Source organism: Colossoma macropomum, unplaced genomic scaffold (genome assembly GCF_904425465.1).
Source record: "Colossoma macropomum unplaced genomic scaffold, Colossoma_macropomum, whole genome shotgun sequence".
Lineage (NCBI taxonomy): Eukaryota > Metazoa > Chordata > Actinopteri > Characiformes > Serrasalmidae > Colossoma > Colossoma macropomum.
In genome coordinates, this window is record NW_023494803.1 from 28,064,696 (window position 1) to 28,086,705 (window position 22,010).

Sequence of the window (22,010 nt, forward strand, 5' to 3'; positions counted from 1 at the left end):
GCTTAAACTAGCTGATATCTAATTCATTACAGTATGCCTGGATCGGCATGATTCCAATTCTTTGGATCATGATGGGGAATCCCCACATAAAACAGGTATTTACTAATACTCTGTATACATTTTGCAACAACAAACCTGCTTCATGTTCCTGAAATAGTCTTGATTGGAATGAAAAGATGATTTTGTCTAAACTATGTTTAGACAGTTTTCTACATCTAAAAGCACATCCTGAATTTTTTTTGGCCCATAGGTGCCCTAAACACATGAAAAGTTTGAGCACTGATGAGTGCTGATGAGTGCTGAGTGCTGACATGCCAACAAAGGAATAAAATGTGTAGCGTTTGGCATTGTTCCAAAAATAACACTGTCACATTATTATTATTACGTTTCATGTTAATAATATCGTCACAAATATTTGCAGCGCTCGACACTATTGGTTGCCCGGTTGCCCTTGGAAAACCAATTTTAGGCAATCAGTAAATGTTTCCTGGCCTCTGCTTGCACCCGTGGCAACCACTCTTTTTCTTAACTAATAAAACTGTGGAGTCAATATTGTGTCCTTTTCTTAGAATATTCCACAAGGTGACACCAATGCGACACCCAAGTGAAAGAAAAGAATTTTGTCAAAGTTTGGACGTAAAGGGTTTTGCTATTTTTAAGGATGGGAAATTATTGTGCGAGCCACGTACAAATCACCAGTGTTTTTTTTTTCTTTTAAACCAGAGGTAAGAGAGTTTTTACCATCACTGGGGTGCTGTTACCGTAGTAACGGTTAACAGTCACCAGGCACAGGCCCAAGCTGTGTGATACTAACATTGTTAGTATTGTTAATAATGCAAATCAATAAAAAAAAAATATACACTAATTACACTTGTAATTAAAAACATCTTGTGCACACATACAGCCTTGCTTAGCTGGCTGTGGAAAATGGAGGTTCACTGATCCCCCTTACTCTTCCTTCCCAACAGTAGCCCTCCACTCACATTTAGCCTCCCACCTCATGTCACATGACAAGCCCTCCACACACAAACATATATGCTCTTGCAAAAAGATTCTACCTCCATCAACGACCTGTCTGTGTGCTGCAGCGCTGCTCAGTCTCTTGTCAAATGTCTGCAGCGTGATGGATTCCCCTAATCAGATGATGCTTGAAGACACTCGTGATTCCAAATGGAGCACAATTGATCCGAGCGCTTGAAATGACCTTCAATTAACCCTATGGGCTGCTCGCCTTTTACACCGCCGTGTTCCAGCTGAGGCCGTTTTAAGCTCTTATTATGCCGAATATTTGAGCTCCTCAGTTTGGGACTGAAGAAATAAAAGGTGGAAAATGAGCTATAAAGAGTTTGCAGCGCAATGACGCATTCACATTTTCTTCACAGAGATGACTGCACAAAAGGAGCGAGAATAAAACGATCCAAAGTAACAGCACTCTTAGACTTCCAAAAGATATGGATGTGTTTATAATTATTTGCTAACTATGCCAGAAGCCAAGGCACAGTTCAAGGAGTCTGAAATGCATTGCACTCAATGGTAGATGCTCATTAAGATGCCTCAGTTGTGTTGTGAATTATGAAGAATTATTAGAGATTACTATGTGCATCTTCCTGATTTGCCTGATGCTCTTGACTAACTTTAAATTATGAAACAAGCCTTGATCACTCAATAAAGAGAATCAGCTGTAGAAGATGTGTAAATCAGAAAGAAAATGTTTTTCAAATAAAAGACCTTGATGAAGCGATTAAGAAGAGTGATAAACTTTTGGTGCTCAGCAGAAGATGGGACATCAGTTGGGTGGTCAACAGCAGATCCTGGCCTGGTCAATAACTGTAATTACCACAAGAATAAAGCAACAAGGGCTCTCAGGGGAAGAGTTGACACAAGTGGGAAACGGATAATGGAATAATCAGAGGGTTCTTTAATCTTCAGGTTAAACCAGGTGTCCTCTGCCTTCCCACTTCCAACTTCCCAAGAGAAACACATGGCATTAGATGTCATCAGCTGCAAGAGCTAAATAACATGGAGAATAGAAAGAGATCAGAGACGGCAAGCAACAAGAACAGCAAAGCTCAAGAAGAGTCACCAAACCATAGCCAAGAAGTAAACCGAAAAGGTGGTCTTGGCCATCTGTTGAATTATGCACCGTGCTCCATGTGATTTTCAACACAGACGGTAGCTATAATTACAAAGTAATTCAGAGTTGGATAGTGCTAATTTTTATTCCACAGAAAGGTGGGCTACAACTTTTTAGCCATGAAACATGATGAAGTAAAGGTTGGGAACTTTCAGGTTTGCAAATGGCTTCATTAATAATTCAGTGAAATGGATGGCAGGGATAAAATCTTACTTCAGCCTCGTTTTGCAATGTCAGAAACCCAAATGAATGAATCCATCAAGCCAGGCACATAAGGCGTGACGAGAAATGCTTCCTCTACAGCGTGGAAGACGGTAGGGCGGAACCCGCAAGGAGGAGAGTGAGTACGTGCAAGCAGTGTCTGGCTTCTCCATCCCTGCGACCTTTCAGCGGAGGAAAAGATCAAAGCCATTACAGCAGGGAGCGGCAGCCGCATCAATCAGCATGTTTGTGTTTTCATGCTTGCACGTTAGGAGCAGAGCTGATTGTGCTTGCCATTTTGGAGACAATTATCATTGGGGCTGACATTTTTAACTGAGGGTTTGGATACCAGGCTGGGTTTGAGAGGTGTCAGAGGGGAGCCACCAAGACCCCACAGATGTTTAGCCATGGTGAGGCCCAAAAGTTCCAAATAAAGTCTGCTCTAAGCAGACCAAATGGCTAAAAGATCCCTCAGTTCATCTCGCATCATTCAGCATTCTACTAAGGTATACAGATTGCCTGACAGACATCTGGGACGCCTAGTTTTTCAATGGTTTCAATGTTTTTCATTTTCTTTATCAGTTTATAACAAATTAACATATAGAAGGGCTATCCAGGTTTATTTTGATGAAAACAAATTCACAAGCAAATGAATTAAAAACATAATAAAATAAAATTAAAGATAAAGAAATAAAAATAAAGAAAATACAACACTTAAAAAGTCCTTTGCACACACTTTCATTATATAATAGTCAGTTTCTCCAAGTATTCCTGATCGTATGTATGAAGAAAATGTGTGCAACAGCTATAGCTGAGGGCAGGGGAAGACAGATTAATGCAATGTCCACTAAGGCCACCAAGCCAAAGAATCTTATGGCCAAAATTAAGAATGTGTGGCCAGTATTACAGGAATATGTTCACTGCAAAATATGCTTCAGTACCTTCAGTACCAAAAACAAGCGCTGCTTTGAAACAGGAAATATTTATTAAAAACAGTAATAAGAATTTTGCCGTTGGTGGTCCAGCAGCTGGCTGGTCGGCTCTGATGTCACCTGCTCTGATATTTAATTAAATACCATTTAGCTACTGACGTGATAGCCTCTTGGTGTAACATCAGTTTATTTAACACTATTATATATTTAAGACCTTGTTTCACACAGTGATAATACAAAATTCCAGCTAACAGAACAGCATCCATGATGCCAGGTGGACCAGCTTGGCAAGGCGGTTACCAGAGTCATCACCACACCATCAAATATCACAGTGGTTACACCTAACAAATTCCAAGAAATGTGATTTGTCTGATTAGATTAGTCCTCACTCAAACAGGTTTCTTAAATGGGAAAAACACACAAAAAAGGCAAGTGGCCACTTGGGCTACAGGCTCTGCATTTTCAGTTGCCAAAATACAGCAGTTTTTTGATGAACATATAGATCAATATATAGGTCACATATTGGTCTAACATGGTTCATCTTTAATATGTTAAACGGACACTCAGGCCAAAATAAAAAATGTAACCATTTCTACAGCTGTTGTAAGCATGCCAACTCACATCCTACAGTGGTGCCACAACAGTGTAAAGAGTGAGATTTTAGACAGAGGTTTAAAGACAAGAAACCCCCCACTTTTGATGATGTATCTTGAAGGCGCAAGGGACTCTGAAAAACTGCTTTGAGGGATGTCTGAAATGTAATTTTTTCCTCCACTAGCAGGCTAATGCAGAAGAAAGCCAGACAGCTAACGTTAAGGCTTGGAAGCCAAAAATCATGTCTGTTTTTATTAGCCTCTACAACAGTGGCACATCAGTGGATTTCTTTATTCTCGTGAGGGATTTCTGTCATATGGTGTGTGACATATTTGTGTAATACATGCTGGGTTTTGTAGTGAAAGGAGAGTGATGAACAGAAACACAAAAAAAGATACAAAACTGCACTATTACCCGACAAACGTAGCACCTAATAAAGGCAAGATTCACTGCTGTTAAGTGTGTGTTCACTGTGATCTTCCCATGCCTACACACTGATAGAGCTCTCAGCCACAGGAGAGCCAGTGGGGACTATTACCACCCCTCCCCTCTCTCCCCTCCTCAGTATCATCAGCAGCAGACAGCAGTCCTGGGGCAGCCTTCTCCATTTCAGTTTTTAAACTGCTGCTTTAGCACTCCGCCGGCTGCTCCGGCTCTCCTCCAGCAGCTCACACCGAATCCGCCTCTCGCCGCATCACAAACCATTAGCGGCAGCGCGCCTGGGGGAGCCGGCCTAATGTCACATTGAGAGCAGGCTGAGTGCTCAGATTGAGTCTGACCTCCTGCTATAAAAGCCTCTGCGCCGCTCCCACAGAGCTACTGAGGCAGCGGCCCTCTCATCCCCCGTCACTCCACCTCACTCTAACTGCAGTTTGCTAAAAGCCACAAACAAACAAAACCTCTACGGAGTTCACTGTGACATAATCTATCAGTGATACGGCCGGATGCATGGCAGCACACTGCGGCCGAACTTCAGTCTAAATTCATGATGTGATGAAATTTGGCGGAGCTTCTTCTTTTAGTATAATTCATATTCACTCTGCATTTTGGCCTAGAGCTGACTCACAATATAAATTGCACACTCTCTCTGCCAGTCAAAGATTATTTCTAGCTGATAGACAAATAGAAGGGCACTTGAATTGTGAGTCTGCAATCACCTGAAAAGCCCACGCTGGCACGAAAGCAATAATTCTATATGTTTTGCAGAACAGCAAGTAACATTTTCTAAAGCTAGGACTGATGATAGCCCTTTAGTCCCAACCATTTTTTTAGTTTCATAACAAGAAAAAAAGAAGAAAAATAAATCAATTAATTCAATGTCATGTATAAGAACTACAACGATATACATATTTTCAAGCTTGACATGATTTTTGATGAGGTAAAAATTCAGTTTGATTTTCAATAATAAAATAGCAATTCCAAAGGTTTCTGAGCAAGCCTGGTCATCTGCGTGTGGGTGTGTGCACAGCATAAGCCCCGCCCACCTCTCCCCCATATAACTCTCATGGGATGGACGTAAACGCCTAGTAGTAATCAACGACAACTTTTCCAACGTTTCCACAAAAGACAGCAAATAAGATATCCAGGAGACAAGGCTGAGGGGCATGACACAGGATTACATTTCTATATCATTTTGTATCTCCTTTTTTTTTAAAAAAATAACTTATAATAAGTTTTTTAAAAATAACTAATAATCCAGCTGTCCTTTAGTACCTAGCCTAGCCTAGTTAGTGATACAGCAGCACTATCTCTGCTTTCTCAGTCACATCCTTGGCATCACTCTCATGTTCACACACTTGTCTTTTGGAGTAGCAAAGTATAACTAACTGATAGATAACTAATAATACAAGCACTGAATTGTTCAATGAATTCTTAGCAGGGAGGTGTTTTAAGTTGGGGGTGCTGAAAGTTTAAGCAGCATATTTGTGACATGAATGATGACAACATCCAAATTTATTTGCCTTTTTTATGTACATGTGAATTTTTGATACTTTACATTAAATAGAATGCGTCATACTACACCATAATAAGGCGAGAGATGACAATACATACATATAACTGATACATCAGATTGCAGATGCACACCCTCCCTGCTCTCTAATTCTAGACAGATTTTATACAAACTAAGTAGCAACCAATCAGATTCTCGATATGTGGCTCATTTAATGCTGGAACTTACACTGAGTAGAAGATACGGTTGATAAATTTTTACATTAGATGATTTTTAAAACAGTATAAAAACAGTATTAGAGTGCTTGGGGGTTTAGAATTGGCCTCTGTCTCTGTATAGCTTACACTTCCTCTTTTTGAACCTTAACCTGCGTGTGTTTTAGTGGCGTGTCCCCAAAGCGAAAAAACAGCGTTAACTTAAACAGAGCAAGGCTACTGCAGATTCAGAAAAATACATACACACATAGCAGAAAATTCAAACTCCACTCTAAAACAAGCATGCATGAGTCTTTGCTATGCTCAAATTATTAACAAGTTCAGATCTCTATATTATTATTTTTACTATTATTATTGTTGCAGTTGCAGTCCTGAAATTGTGACAGCTGCAGCACCCTCAGCACTCCCACTTCCCACGTCCCTGTTTGTTAACCTCTACATTTTCTCTGACTTACAGCGATGAAACATAACATATACCGAACTAATGATACACCTTGAATGGTGAATTTTTTTCTCATTTTTTTGATACTGTATTGAAATCATAAAACACCCTTAAAATGTCCTCAGTGCAGGTGACCTAGAAGGTATGCACAAGACCTTGCCTTCACAGGTGAAGTCTACAGAGTGAGAGAATGCGGGCTTGAGCTGAGCTGGATAAAGGGCTCCACTGACAGCCGCCAATCATGCTGATGGTTCCGTTTGGCTTAGCCCTTTCCTGCCTCAAGTGTGCTCTGAGGCCAGCTGTCAATCAACATCAGATACAGGGCTTGACGCCTGAGCGCATTTGCACAGCCAGAAGTTTTAGAAGTGGAAAACAAATTCAGCAAAACTGTAAAGTTCCTTAGCTAATGTCAAGAACATGGATTGTTCATTGTTGAGATGTAGAGAATAAAGCTTGAGCATTGGGTTGACATTCTTTCAATACCATCAAAAATCCCCTGGCTGAACACTTTTGAAACTGTATGGTCAGTTGCAACTGCTCATCATTTCATATTAAGGCTACAGAGAACTGTTGGATATTATACCTGTTGTTGGACAGCGCCTCTAGTTGTGTATGAAGGACCTCTCCATCCTTGGCTCTCACAACAGCCTGCAGGTTCTCCTCCAGAACCTTTCGGCTGTGTCTGACTTGCCTCAGGACTCGCCCCGCATCTTCAAACAGGGAGGCGGGCGGCTGGCTCTTCTGCAGCACGCTGGGACAGGACGGCGGCGTAGCCTTAGAAGTGACAGCATCACCCTAGGAGAGAAACAGTGAGCAAGACAGTATAAGTCATAAGCCAGTAGCTTAATGAAAAAGAAATGCACAGTCTTTGTAAAAGAACTGCTTTTAGCATGTTTGATAGTCAAATAATGGACAGAGAATGCAGCTGTGATAAGAACAACAAATGGAGTAATTAAGGGAAGTGACAATGTTTTGGCAGAAAAAAAGAGATTGGGAAAAATGTAGAAAAGGTCCTTAATTGTTTTATTGAGTCAGGCTTGACTGGCTGTCACCAAAAAAAGAACTGGAATGCAACTTAAACACTAGAATAAATGCAATCTGAGTCCCATGTTAGCCTTATGTCAGGGCTGTCTTATTCCCTGTATTTTTCCCCCAATAGCAAGCCTGTCACGTTCCTTCTCAGCGAGCATGAGTGTGTGTTGAGCTGCGGGACCTTGGCTGTCTCTAGCTCTCATCCTCCCCTGAATATAAATCTATCGGAGCTCCATAAATCCATTACTGAGACGAGCACACCCTCCTCACCTTGACACGGCTCTCTCCACCCTCAGCCTCTCCTATCAAACCCTCAGTGACTGCGGGTACTCGCCAGCAATTTTCTGAGGCTACACCTCCATGTAATTCCACAGGCTGTGCTTTCAAAAGCTTTAAAATTAGCCATATTACACGGAAGCAAGGCAGGATCAGCAAATTTGCTGGACATCAGTTAAATCTGTGACTAAATGGATATTTTTGTTCAAACGTGTAATACGCCAATTCACATAATTCAGAATGTGCGTTATTCATTGAAAAGCTACAAATGGTACAATTGTAGTAAAGCCTCTCAAGTCATGGTAGCAATTATAGACCCCTGAGGAAAAAAAATATATATAAAAACATGCTTGACAAAAGGAAAGCTGCAAATGGCTGTTTGCTGTGTTTGGAGAGGTGTGACACAGCATGGATATGTATTTTTAAAGGCATTGTGCATTGGTTCTCTCTGCCCAGGTGTAAAAGAGAGATAACGGTGCTGATTTATCTGTAAAGTCTCTGTGTAACAGCAGCCGCTGAAACTGAAGGATACAAAAGGTGCCATTGTGCCTGTAAGATTGTTGTGGACAGCGTGTGCAGACGGCATGGAGTAAAAAGGCTCGTAACTTGGGTACTGCAGAGGCTGGGGTTGCTATGGGAACGTACCATGGAGACAGGGGGTATGGGAGGAGGAGAGGGCAGGGTGGGGGGTGCGGGGCGGCTGCTCCTGCTGCTACGACTCGCCTCGGCACTCTTCACAGGAAATGCATCAGCAGTCTGAGAGAGAACGTGAGCACAGAGAGCCAGAGGACTGAAAAAGTGAGCTGCTATTACTAACCAACAGAAAAACTAGATTTGACTGAAATAACATCGTCGCTGTCCAAAGAAAAACATGTATCTGCATTTTTTTCAATTTTTGCTTTTCTACTTCATTAGAGCAGGGTAGCTGTCCTTTACTTTGTGTGAAAATTTCACAATGAACGGACCAATAGAAATGCTCAGAATTGCTTGCAATAATGAATCGTCACATCAGCTTATACTGAAAGTAAAGAACGCGTCTGCCTTCTCCTGTAAATTTACTATTTTGAAGATACTTGTTTTTTTGGACAGCAACAATATAAGCATTAATATATGTGTGTCTTCATGTTTGTGCATTCACAAATATAATTATGCTACAGCATAAGTACAGTACAGTAGGGTGCATCAAGTGCATCAATCTATTCTCATGCTTCAGTGTTTCTTTTAAGACCGGATAGATGAACATTTTGTGAGGCTGACTTGATTTATGATTTTTTTTGTGAAAAAAAAAAATTGCCCAATATCGATCTATCCAGGTATAGAAGGATTGGTTCATCAAAAAATGAAATTTGCACAATTCTCCCCTTACCATAAACGTAGCTGATCAGCCAAGACACAATTTCTGTCCAAAGACTGCTTCTTTAGTTTTGCACTGGAGCTACAAGGCTAATGTAGCCAAAAAGTAATGGCTGTAAAAGTCTATTGCTGTGGTGCAGCGTGGTAGGGTTATTAATCTGCACCCAGAACTATCCATACCCTGGTCGAGTACATGTGTCATTTCCCATCGCGTAACAGAACCATGAAAGTAGGCTGGTTTCTCTGTAGGTTGTGTGGTGGTCACATGATTTCTCATGCAAATCTAGAGTAAACAGTAGCATAAATGAAGGAGTCTGAAATTCAACCATACTTTTCTTGCAGCATTTGGTTTTATACAAGAGTCACAGAGAGTGATAAGAGCTAGCAAGTGTTTTGGGTGTTTTTTTTTAATAGAAATAGGAGTCCTCTGACTCGAGTGACGCTGTGCGATTATTCTGTGATAGTTTAGTTTGATCAATCAATGGTCTGCATAATTTTTTAGTTCAACATGGATATGGAATGGTTCACTTGACAGTAGCAAAATCATGCTAAAATGAATTGTTACAGATTTTGAACATACTACCTGCTATACGTCACGCAAAATTAATTTAAGGCAACATAAACTTCGATTTCATTAGCCTGGTGGCTCCAGTGCAAAACTAAAGAAGGAAATTAACCACATTTGGGGTCAGGGAAAGATTGCATGAATTAGATTTTTTCAGTGAATCATTTCTTTAACTACCAAGGTACAAACACAAAAAGGTGTATTAAATTGTATTATTAATGCTTTAGATAATGACCCATACAGCTAACCCAGAGTAATGGACTGTGGTGCAACTTTTGACAACATATATAGGTCTTAAATTATTTTCAAATAAAAATGTAAATGAATGATCATACCAAATACTGTAAATTAAACAGGTTATGGTAGCAACTGTTGCCACAAAAAACAGTAGGCCAACAGGCTAACACAACTTGGCTCAAATATTTTGCACCACAGATCAGCTTCCATTCATCAGGCAGATGGAAGGAGCATCTCCAATCACAAATGTACAACAGAAATCTGCCGATCACAATCTGTAGCCCATTGATCCTTTAATCCCTAATTTATTCCTCGTCACGACGACATGTGGCATCTGGAATGGTCAGGTCAGTGAGGGACACACATCTGTCATGGGCTGGAGAAGGCTCCTCACTGTGCAGTGAATACATGTGAGTGACATTCCATTAAAACAGGCCAGGTGCCGAGAGTGCAGACTGACTAGGCTTTCTCAGCTCCAAGAACGACACAGACAGACAGACACACACACACTCCTGGGCCTCTCTGTCAGCGGCCAAAGAGCATTCAAATCCTGCATCCTCAATTATATGCTAATGTGTCATTTGCTTTGTGTTACATTATTCTTGGCTGATGGAATTTTTCAGCCGCAGCCGAGGCGTGCCTGGAAACTCAATGGCTCGGTGAGGGAGAGGGTGGGGTGACTGTAATAGATGGAAACAGGCAGCGGCACATTCGGTAGAACGAAGCGCTGTAATTTATTAGCAAGGGAGAAAAAGAAAAGAAACAATTGGAAAATTGCTGTCTGGTCACCGAGATGCAAGGCGTGGGGTCGGAGTCTCAGCTTGATTTCATCAGCGCCCTGCTCCAATTAGATTAGCACTTCCTGAAGCACAATACTGGAAATGACATTGTCCTGCTTTAGGAGACAAGGAACCTGCTGATCAATGTGAGGAGAGAAATCAACATGGCACTGAATGTGCTAATAGGAAGGACAGTGCCTTTCCCTCCTAGTGTGTGCGACTAACCAGATATTGGAATGGACTGTGCTGAATGATCTAGCCTGACCAACTATGGCTGTTCTCTAAAATGACAATTTGTGATGTCATTAATAGCTTGAGAGTAAGGGCAACATAGTTTGTGACCATTATCATTATAAATCTAATTTTTACACAGAGACAATGTCACCTGGGGGTCAAACAAAGAAAAATAACCAAAAAATGGCCAAAAAGGGTAGAAGCTTCAAATATCACCGGCAATAAGAGCATGGTGTAATTTTATATTAATTATTTCTCAGACTTAGGTAAAATAAGTAGAAAATTCTGCTGGAGCTTTCAATTAATATGACAAAAAACACTGTCCTGAAAGCTCCTGATTCATAATATAACACAACTGTAAAAGTACATAATCAACTACATAATCTACATAATCACTACACAATCAAATATGTCATTCCACAATAACATTTGAACAGTACAGGAAAACAAACTAACTCTTAACGTCTGGGATTTTAAGTTTCATATACTGCAATTTTGAGTGGATTAGACATGCTTACCTGGAGCAAGTTTCTCATCTCATTCTTGATTTTGCTCAGATCCTGCAGCATGGCATTAGCCTGCTGTACAGCTGAGCTGGAGCCTTCTAGAGCTTCATGGGTCAAAGAGGTCACGTCCTTCAGGCCTGCCTGGATGTCCTGCTTGTCAGGGGGCTTGGTCAAAGCATCAACTTGCTCCCCTGGCTCACCCCTTCCAGTGGAGAAGATGAATGCTTCTGGTTGGTTTTCTCTGAAAAAAAGAAAGATTAAGTTGAGTCATGTCTGCCTGCAGTACATTTGTAAAACAGGCAGTGTGCAATGCTGTTAGTTTTGGTAGTATCTTCAGACTATGAGCACAGAGACAGAACATGGTTACATAACCACCAGACTTGCAGGAGCTCCTTTCTTGACTTTTTTATGCTATCTATGTGTCTCGAAAGCTGAATTATGAGGTCTGAGGATACACGTGGAATGGTGAAGCTATTCATTACCATGGCTAACGCTGGGGGTGGATGGGGACTGGGGAGTCTTCATATCAAATCAATTGCACCTTAGAAAGCACTCAAGCAGCAAAAAATCAATTGCACAGTCCACAGTAGATGGGAATTAGGGAGGGGGAGCTGCCGTTATGAATATGAAGGTCAGCTAAAGGACACTGGGGCCATCTAGCAATAAGGATGTTCAGTCTACACCCTCAAACAGTGCTGGGACAGCAGCGCTGGAGCTGCCCTCTGCGTGCACTCTCCTTTGTCTGTCTGAATAGCTCAGTGTTTACACTACATTTTGCATGAGCGGTATTAGGCGTAAAACTGAAATCAGCTAATATTGAAGCTGAAATATGTATTTATCCTGGCATGGCGGTGCGCTGTAATGAGAGGGCCCGGAGGCCCTGAGCGAGGGGGTTCACCAGGTTCTAGCCAGGGGCCTTCAGTCTGCACTGTTTTCATAGTGTAAGGTTGCCAATTCATCTAACATTACGGTGAAACTCCATGTCTCCAACACTGTTGCGCTTGTCTACCACCCGGGCAATTAATCACACGGAGACGCTTTCCGTTTGCCGACATCATGCTAACCGATTTGAAACGATACAAAGACACTTTTTAGGCAGGCGGCGATTTCGCCTCTGACAGGAAGACAGAAAAAGAGGCCATTTAGAAATGATTTCCAAACCTGTCACTCACAGGGCATATGCAGCTATTGCTGTACCACAGACACTACGAAATAGCTCTGTTACACTCAGGACACTCAATGCTACGACGCCCAAATCCATTAAATGTAATATCGGTTGATGTCCCTTTGTTGATCCTCGCAGGCTGTTTGTCTAACACGTTTGGATCAGGCTACACCTCCGCAGTTTGACGGCCTACCATGCCCACGTCCTTCCTCAGCAATATAAACAAAGGAAGTCAGTCATGTGAGAATGAACATATGAGAAAAATAAACTGCTCTTAGTGGCTTATTTAGAGAGGGGATACTGTTTAAATGGAGCTGGCAGAGAAACATGGCCAGCGTCATGACTTGCCAGGTTGTCTAGACTTAAAGATTGCTTGAGATGGAATTGGGACAAATATGGATTTGAGAATAAGTATGGAACGAGCATAAATATAGGTAATAGGCAAGAAAAATGGAGAGGGGTGAAAACAGGGTAAAAGAGAGGAAGAAGAGGAAGAGGGGCACAGAGAGAGAAAGAGAGAGAGAGAGAGAGAGAAATGAAAGAATGAAAGGAGAAAAGAAAAACAAGAAAGCTGGGAGGTTGACCTGAATTAAGCCCCCAGAGCTTTTTACCTAGTGCTAAAGGTCGTAGCTGAGAGACGGAGACAGCACCCAGCCTGCAGGGCTCAACCTACAGCAACAGCCGAACACAATGACATGCCGCTCACCCTGTCAGCTGCTCCCCACATTTCCCAAACCAACGCTGTTTTAACGGAACAGTTTCGCAAAAAAAATACATTTACATTTGTACCCTAACCTTTTAGGTTTGCAGGAGACTACTGTAGATAAAAAGTAATGGAAGCTTGTATGATACCAATTAGCACTGAACAAACTGCATGCCCAAATCATGTACACGTCATCAAGTTGTTAAGCACTCTTTTATCCATTTTTACAGATAACTGTATGTCATACAGAGTCAGAAACCACATAAACATGTTTATTTTACGTGACATCAAATCAACAAGATTTGATATAACTGTGATTACTTAGATTGCAGTTTGCACAATGCTAATTGATGTAAATGACGTTCAAACTTCCATTACTTGTTAGCTACATCTGCCTTGTAGCTCCAGTGCAAAACTGGGCCACAGGCACCAAATATGTCTTAGCAGATTGACTAGAATTGGGGTAAGTGGGAGATTTACGGGTGTAACAAATCACAAAATGTATTATTTGATTTGATGCAAAACAAGATGTTCAATTTGATACAATCTTTGACGCAGCAAAAATAAGGAGTGGCTGAAAATGTGTCTTACATTAATATGTTAATGTTTTCATACAACATTTAACATTTTAAAAATACCGTATTTGAAACAGATTAGGCTAATGCTCTAAAAATAAGCTAATATGTTATTGTCAAACTAACGCAAGCTAGTGGCTAATGCTAATATGACAGTCCTACGAAACAATACAATATGCTGCGATACAATTTGATACAATGCTATGTAGTTACTAAAGATGCATTATGATATTGGAATCATATGAATATCAGCAGATAATTGCCTAAAAATTTATTTGCTTCAGGTAGATACATACATATGATGTTTCAAAATGATTTTTAGATGTATTTATTGCACTCTGGAAGAAAAGAAAGTTTCGGCAACATCTTGGCAAATATGCTAAAATATCTGCATTTTTTTATTTTACTGTATTTATGCTTCCATTCAGCTATTTTCATCATTCAAACAGGAAATAAAGTTTTTCCAGCAAAACTCAAGTCAACAATAGCAAACAGCTACTTGCACTGCAGATCATGACAAAAAAAGCTTTTCAGAGCAAGATATTTGCTTTCTAGTCAACCTTCATGAAATGGTAGGCGGTTATCGGGCATTCTTTGCAGTAAAAAGCAGACTCTCTGTCGACTAACTGCTGCCTACTACACTTGTAACCTTATACAAATAAGTGTTACATTTCTCTGTAATGCTCATCCAGATACAGTATCCAGGTATTTTCCTAATTTCTACATTTTCTACATGTTTCTACTGGCATTGGCAGATATGTACATGAAAAATATTGGATATCAGCATCGGCCCACAGTTCCTATAACGTGCATCCCTAATTGCTATGTCCCTAGGGAAACAGCGTGAATGAGAATTTTTTGCAGAACTATTCCGTTAACTAAGCTCTGTGAATACACATACACTCTTTCACTCTCTCCCATACACACAGGTCTATTCATCCCACTCTAGTCTACTCATACAGAGCTACACATTCATTCTGCACTCAAAGAGCAGCCAGAACAATCTCAGTTCAAATCAACCAGAAAGGCTGAAGGTGGACAGAGAACACTGTGGAGAGCGCAGAGAATAATCCCGTCCTTTGTAATACAGGTATGAGTGGATCGCCATCAAAGCCCTTCAGGAGTGTATCAAATTTCTTTCAGATGAATTCCTGTAAACCTTAGACAAGACATGAATACACATCACTCATTTGTGCATTACATGTACAGAATAACCAGTGCTTATATAGAGCAATGTAATGCTTTACCTCTTCTCCAGTGGAACAAATCTGGCTGTGGAGTGAGCGTAATGACAGAACAGCATGACACAAGCATACCCAAGATTCACCTCTGAGGGAGATATATGTGCTTTCCCAGCCCACGTACAGTTAACAGGGCCTGTTATCATCACATGCAATCTTCTTAATTGTTTGCATGTGTAAGGTATGAATTATAGACAAAATGCTGGAATTCTCTCAAGGTTAAGTGTGTGATGTTAAAACGGCAGCATTAACCCAAGTCCATGTTGCGTTTGATCTGCAGCTAAGCAGACAGACAGCACTACAGGCTCACACATTAGACAATCGTCTCATCAGAGAAGCCATTCTGTCCTCAGGTTTCCTCCGCTGACAGGAAGCGCCGAGAGGAAGCGGCTGCTTTTTTCCTTTTAGGGAGGCTTGGCTGATAAATAAACATGAAGCCCCAAGAGGTGGTGTGTGGCGCGGTGGGTGCCCTAATGTATTCCACACAGCACGCTGCCTTCAATCAGCTTTAAGATGCCACAAAAAGGAGCTAATCCATTTGAAGAGGGAGAGTGACGGAGGAGATGCCAGGCTTTTTGATCTCACTCAAATTGATTAGGGTGTAGATACAGGCAGGCAGGGTGAGCAGAATGCCCCCGTAGAGGTCATGCTATGCTAATGTCTCCTCTTCTCAGGAGAAAGACGGGGAATTCTGCTGGTATTTCTGAGCTCATCTCTTGTGGACAGGCTGCCATTAACGAGCTTCTAGGCACATGCTGGCGAGACAGATTCAGGGTCATTAAAAAGCAGGACAGGTGTCCTTTTTATAGCATAGCAAAGAGATGGTGGATTTTCAAAGCAGCCCTAGTTGAACTGCTTGCGTTGTAAGCATGAGCGTGCAATCAATAGAAAAGACTGGTCTGATTATACTTAATAGTTATGAGCTGGAATATCCTCATTTCACATTTCACTATTGATTTTTAGTCCCTTCTCAACAGAACACCCAGTGTTATCAGTGTGCCACACATTTGCAGTCATTCCTCAAGATAAGAATCAGGATTCCACCTAACGTTCAACTCAAGAGTGCACACATACAACCTCAAGAGGACATGCAAGGACATGGCAGATTGAATTCCCTGAGATTTAGCAGCCCCTCCTTTTATAGAAGGAACAACACTCTATCCGCCACCCCAAAGCCCAGTCAAAAATAGGGCACAGATTTAAAAGAAAGGAAAAAATTCTCCTATTTAACTCTTCTCTCCGCCTCCTTTTGTCTGTCAGTGGGTATGTAGAGCAGAGAGGAGAGAAGAGACTGACTCTCTCTGAAAGGAAGTGAAAAGAAAGAGGAATGCTGGAAAAGGAAGAAGGGCAGGGTACCCTGCACTGAAGCGCAAAAAAGGCTCCGGTTACCATGGCAGAGAGTGAGAGAGTGAGAGTAAGAGAGAGAGAGAGAAGGACAGAGAGAGAGAGAGCTTCAAAAGCTGTGTGTGCACAGATGCTGCCAGTTCAGATTCCATTCATAAGGTGGCGAGTAAATGTCAGTGCAGGTACTCATTGATGTGCACGGTGCCACACACAGAGAGAGGGAGACAGCAGTAACAAAAAAACAGCAGGGCCTCTGTCTGCTCACTTAAATTGGAAAAAGGACGGCATACTGTTTCACTAAGGCCTGATCATTATTCAGGGCGAGAGACATAAAACTGATGCCTTTTATAAAAATCCATGACACTGGCAGTTTCGCAGAGCCTTTCGTGCAAGTGCTGGAAGTTCAGCCACAGTAGTAAAACATGATGATGATGGTAAGCACAGAGACAGGGGGTCGGTTGTGGGAGTGTGGGTGGGTATGTGGAGTTGGATAACAGTGAAAAAGACCTATGCAATAGACTAGTGTTCACCTGGCTCTTTAGTACTTTTACATTTTCCATACTCTGTACACACAACTCCGCTAATTCACAAGTCCTTTATGAACTTAATATGGGTGTTGTAGGAAAAATGCTAAAATGTGCAGTGCGTGGGCACTCCAGGATCAGGATTGGGATTGGGATACAACGGTGAACAATATGGCAAAAACATAACATCATGATATTTGAAGACATTTTCACAATGCACAAGATATGTATCACGACATATGGTTTTAGTAAGAGTAAGGCTCTCAAAAGGTAACGCATTCACGTGACAAATTATTAATGCTACTTAAGACTTAATTTTTTAATGCCGTTAACACATTTTCTTAGTTTGACCCTTCGAACCATCTGTAGCAGTGCACGCTGAAGCTCAATGTTGCTGTATGTTGCTATGATCCCCTCTTATTTAAATATGGCTCTTAAAGCAATACCTTTAGCAGACTGTATTGGACAGTGCTTGCGGGAGACCTATGAATTAATGAGCAGCAAACTAACAAAAGCAGGATGCAAAAGCTATATGAACAACAACAATTAGAGGCTATAATAGTAAGAGTATATTGTTTTTTGTTTACAGGCTCACTTTATAGGATTTACAGGGTCTAAATCTGTTTTTACTGATATATACAGTTCTTCAATGTTCTAAAAGTACTGACAATACTTATAATATATTTTAAAACGCATCGTAACAATAGCAATAACATTATCATCATAGTGCCAATCTCTAGTGCAGGGGTACTCAAAGACTCGGCAGCAGGCTAATGAGACACCAACCGAACAACACTGCAAAAACATCTAAACATAAAACATCATCTACAACACAATGGCTTTAATGTCTGTAGGATGTTCACCTTAAAACATCTACCAGAAACAAATCCACATCTAGTTTACAGTATTAAATCACTTGTTTACCAAAACCCACTGGCGCAATAGCAGTGCTTTGGTGAGAAGTAGAAGGATGCGTCTGTCACTGTGGTCTAGGCTGCATGGCTGTTTTTTGTGGTTTACATTAGGCAGGAGGAGCCGTCATCCATCAAGCTGGCCAGCAACCACACAGCTGCTGGGTGACCCTCTCTCTCATCTAAATGCCATCTCACACACACACCAGTGCAGGCAGCTTTGGAAGAGCCCAACCATGACAGATGTGGCCTGGGCACCCACTGCTGGAGCTGACCACCTGATGCCTGGAGCCACACTAGAAACGGCTCATCACAAGTGAATAAAGATCCCTCACTCTCATTCATCTCTATTTTTGCAGGGAGTCCTGCCATGCTATTCCCACCTCCTCATAATTTCAGCACTGATGATCATTACACAGCACGTCTGGACGTGCTGGTTTGCTTTGGTCGTACTTCAAAATGATATTGCAAATAGCAATTCTGACAGGAGATCTCAATGGGAAGTGTTAAATGATGCAGTATGATAAATCCTGATGTAGCGTGATGTGATACACATACTAATCCAGGATTTTCACCTGGTTTAAAGAATGTCAGTGCTAAAAAAGAGTAGTAGAGGAGAAAAGGGAAACAGTACCCTGCTTACAGAAGAGGACAGGCTGAAAAAAGGGCCTGTAGCTCAGGGCAGGCTGAAATTGGATATCCAGAATGGATATTCGTTCCTTCTCTCTCAATGATAGAGAGGGGAATCTGGGGAAGAATCCTACAAATGTAATTTAAAAGCAATTTTGCTGGACAGGACAGGTGTTGGGCCTGGAGGAGAGAAGAGTGCTGCTGACTGCAATACCTAAAGTTATGAGGCTCATTGCCCAATCACTCTACTTACAATCCCTTAAGACTTCACTCGCACCATGATACGGACTACACACCGTGAGACCCCCTGGCTTGAACTGAATTTACTAGCAGCCTTTTTTCATGCTACCTTGTTGCAAGAGAAAGGATGTTTGGTTGACGGTTATGTAACAATGTAATACTGTCATACTGAATAAACGAAGAAGAAAATAAATCCTACTGCCAGAACATAAAATGGTACAGTACCAGTCTGGACCCAAGTTTGGATCCTCTTGTCTGAATAATCATAATCTACACAATCTTAAATACATTTTGATGTATTTATATGTAGCATATGTGGAACTTCAAGACTTCAAGTGGCTCTTCATTAAGCTGCCTGAGAGAACAACAAGAGTGCGCAAAGCTGCACAAGACAAAGAGGAGCTGCTCTGAAAAATCTAAAACACAGTTTTGCTTTCAATTCCGTATGTCTCATTTCGTAGATATGATGTCTTCACTATTCTAAATTGTAGAAATTCTAATTCTAAAATGTGGAAAATATTGAAAAAATAAGCAAACCCATCCTAAGATTTCCTTTTGACTAGTATTGGATGTGCAACACCAAACCAAACTGAAGCACTCCAACAGTGTATCTTCTGTCTTCAAGTGTAAATACTGTTCCCAGCCCACATTTGAGTATCAAAGTGAGGTGGTCACAGTGACATTTCAGCAGGGTCAAGGTCACTGACTGGGCTGCTCAGTGGTGCAGTGGGCAGAGTGTGTGGGCAGTACTGACATTTAGTCTGAGTCCCAACACAGCAGGCTCTACGTCCCAGAGGAGTGCCAGGCTGGAGCATACGGCCACACTGAAAGCTAAGAGACTGGAGAGCAAGAAAACCCATCTTCACCATACACTGGCCATCAATAGTTTGGGCATATCTTTTGAAACGTGACTCCTGCAATGGTACAAACAGTTATTCCTAATACTTATCTAATAGAGTTACATGCAAAAAAAACTTTGATTTTTCTATGTGCTTTCTAAGTGAAATGAGTCACTATGAGTCAATGATTTTTATGCAATGTTTCACAAACCATGTTGAACTAAATTCAATTAAACAGAACCAATTATGCTCTCTTTTTACTGAAACCTTCAGTTGGCCAGTTCTGACAATATCCATGATCTACTCAGGAAAGTGTATTGTGATATAATTTGACACGATAAAACATCATACTGCACACCCCTATATAAGTATATTGTGCAAACGCTCAAACTGTTTTAATTTGAATAAAGAATAGGCTTTGCCTAAATAATTGACTGTTTTCTTTTCCAAACTGTTGTGAAAATAAACACTGATAATCCTGCAGGTGTTTTAAACACCCAAAAGGCTTTTCATTTTTTAAGCACAGCAACTCAAGGCAGTAATGTGTATTCCTTTATATAAACCTGGTTGGTCTTTAATATGTTATGTTTAATATGTTTGAACATAAACCAACAATGAAAACTTTGAATCACTAGATGTCCCCAAACTATTGACGGGCAGTATAAATGCTGTTCTCGAACATTCTCACATTCACAAGAGAATGCAATAGTAAGTGCAAACACATTTACATGAAAATAAAAGAATAACACCCTCACATGCCTGCACATAACAGCAGAGACAAAAGCACATCCCCACACACCCATACATATACACTTACACAACAAATAAATCAGCAGAGACCAACACACCCTCTGCTCCATAAACACAATGCACAACTCTCACACACCACCACAATGATCTTTCAGCATTTACAAAAAATTGCATATTGTCTCTACTGTCTTAAAAGAAAACATAGGGATGCATCAACATGGGAATTAGGGGCAAATGCCGATATACAATACTTTTCATGTACATATCTGCCGATGCCAAAATAAACGTTTATATAATATAGAAACTTGGACTAGATCTACCTGGACTAGCATTCCAGAGAAGTATAACAATTATTTCTATAGGGTTACAAATACAGTATAATAAATAAAATGTAGATATTTTAGAACTGTAGCTCAGTATCACTTAAACATCATGCGTCCAGTAAACAATAAATACATCATCAAACATCAGTTTAAAATATCGATCAAACATAAGTATCTGCCTCATCATTTTTAAGCAAGTATCTGCCAATACCAATATGATTCTGAAATCATTATGCATCCACCAAATGCTACAAAAATGCTGCCAAATGCCTGAGACATTGTTTTATATAAAAAATTGTATGCGGTTTTGGACTAAAATGATTTTTAAATCCACTCATGGTGGAGAGGTACACACAGGGTGTTCTAATGTAAAATAGGCCCCAAAGAAAAGTTTTTTTTTTCTTAATTACCACTATTTTATGAATATCATTACATATAAAACCCAGACAACACAGGAAGGTTCACTGGTACTTTAGGATAGTAAATAAAATGATTATTTTAGCTTTGTAGGCTTCACAACCCCTGGTTCCTATCACCACTCCTGTAAAAACAGAGCTGGTAAGTTTCTCTACAATTAACCACTTCACATTAAACCATTCTGAAAGGCTTTGTGTACATTTCAACAATTTAAAAATCATTACAATTCCCCTTTAATGTAAAGAGATTTTATTTCAAGTAATTCTATACTATTTCTCTTGGTCTATTTGTCATGAAATGTTCAGTGTTCAAATGGTGTAAAAACCAAAAAAACAAACCTAAAATGAACTTACAAGGTTTTTGTATTACAGCAACAATACACAAGAGTGTTACTGTCTCTGCATTCTTTCCAGTAGCTACCAAAAAGGAAAAAAATTAAAGTTCTGTTTTTGGCCGACAGCCCCTGTTTTTGCCAGAGAACCTGGCTGCACGAGGATGAGTGAGGAGAAATAGGCTGGAGTGGAACAAAGCTAGGCAGCAGCATTAGTATTCTCCTCAGCGGCCTGTGCCCCAGCGCCCAGGCTGCATCCTCCCTACCCAGCACCGCCACATACGCTTCTTATTAAAACACATCCGCCTGTCCCGCACCGCACTCCCTCATTAATATTTATCCCCCCTTAATACGGAGCTCATGCATTTTTTTGATTAATGTAAAGGTTCTTCTCCAATAACAACTGGGGGCATGTGGACACACTATGCATGCTGATGTGTGTGTGCAATGTTTTCTATAGAGGCTGCCGTTCCAATGTGCTGCCTGTCGTCGTTTGCTGCCCTGATGCCATACTTATTCATCAAAACCAACTGCATACTCCCGCTCGGCTCTCACTGCGCTGGAGC

The 22,010-nt window shown here is 40.9% G+C and overlaps 1 protein-coding gene across 5 annotated transcripts in view; it reads right to left on the minus strand.

The window, feature by feature from the left end:
• The window catches only part of kiaa0586 (KIAA0586 ortholog), a 137,672-nt gene that overhangs the window by 78,419 nt on the left and 37,243 nt on the right, over positions 1–22,010 (minus strand). For 4 of the 5 annotated variants that reach the window (XM_036593552.1, XM_036593554.1, XM_036593553.1 and 1 more), the window contains exons 10-12: positions 11,464–11,692; positions 8,423–8,533; positions 7,053–7,264 (exon numbers count right to left, since the gene is read on the minus strand). In XM_036593552.1, coding sequence (XP_036449445.1) covers positions 7,053–7,264; positions 8,423–8,533; positions 11,464–11,692 — 552 coding nt within the window. The remainder of the gene's footprint in view (positions 1–7,052; positions 7,265–8,422; positions 8,534–11,463; positions 11,693–22,010) is intronic. The other variant, XM_036593555.1, reaches the window with a different exon arrangement.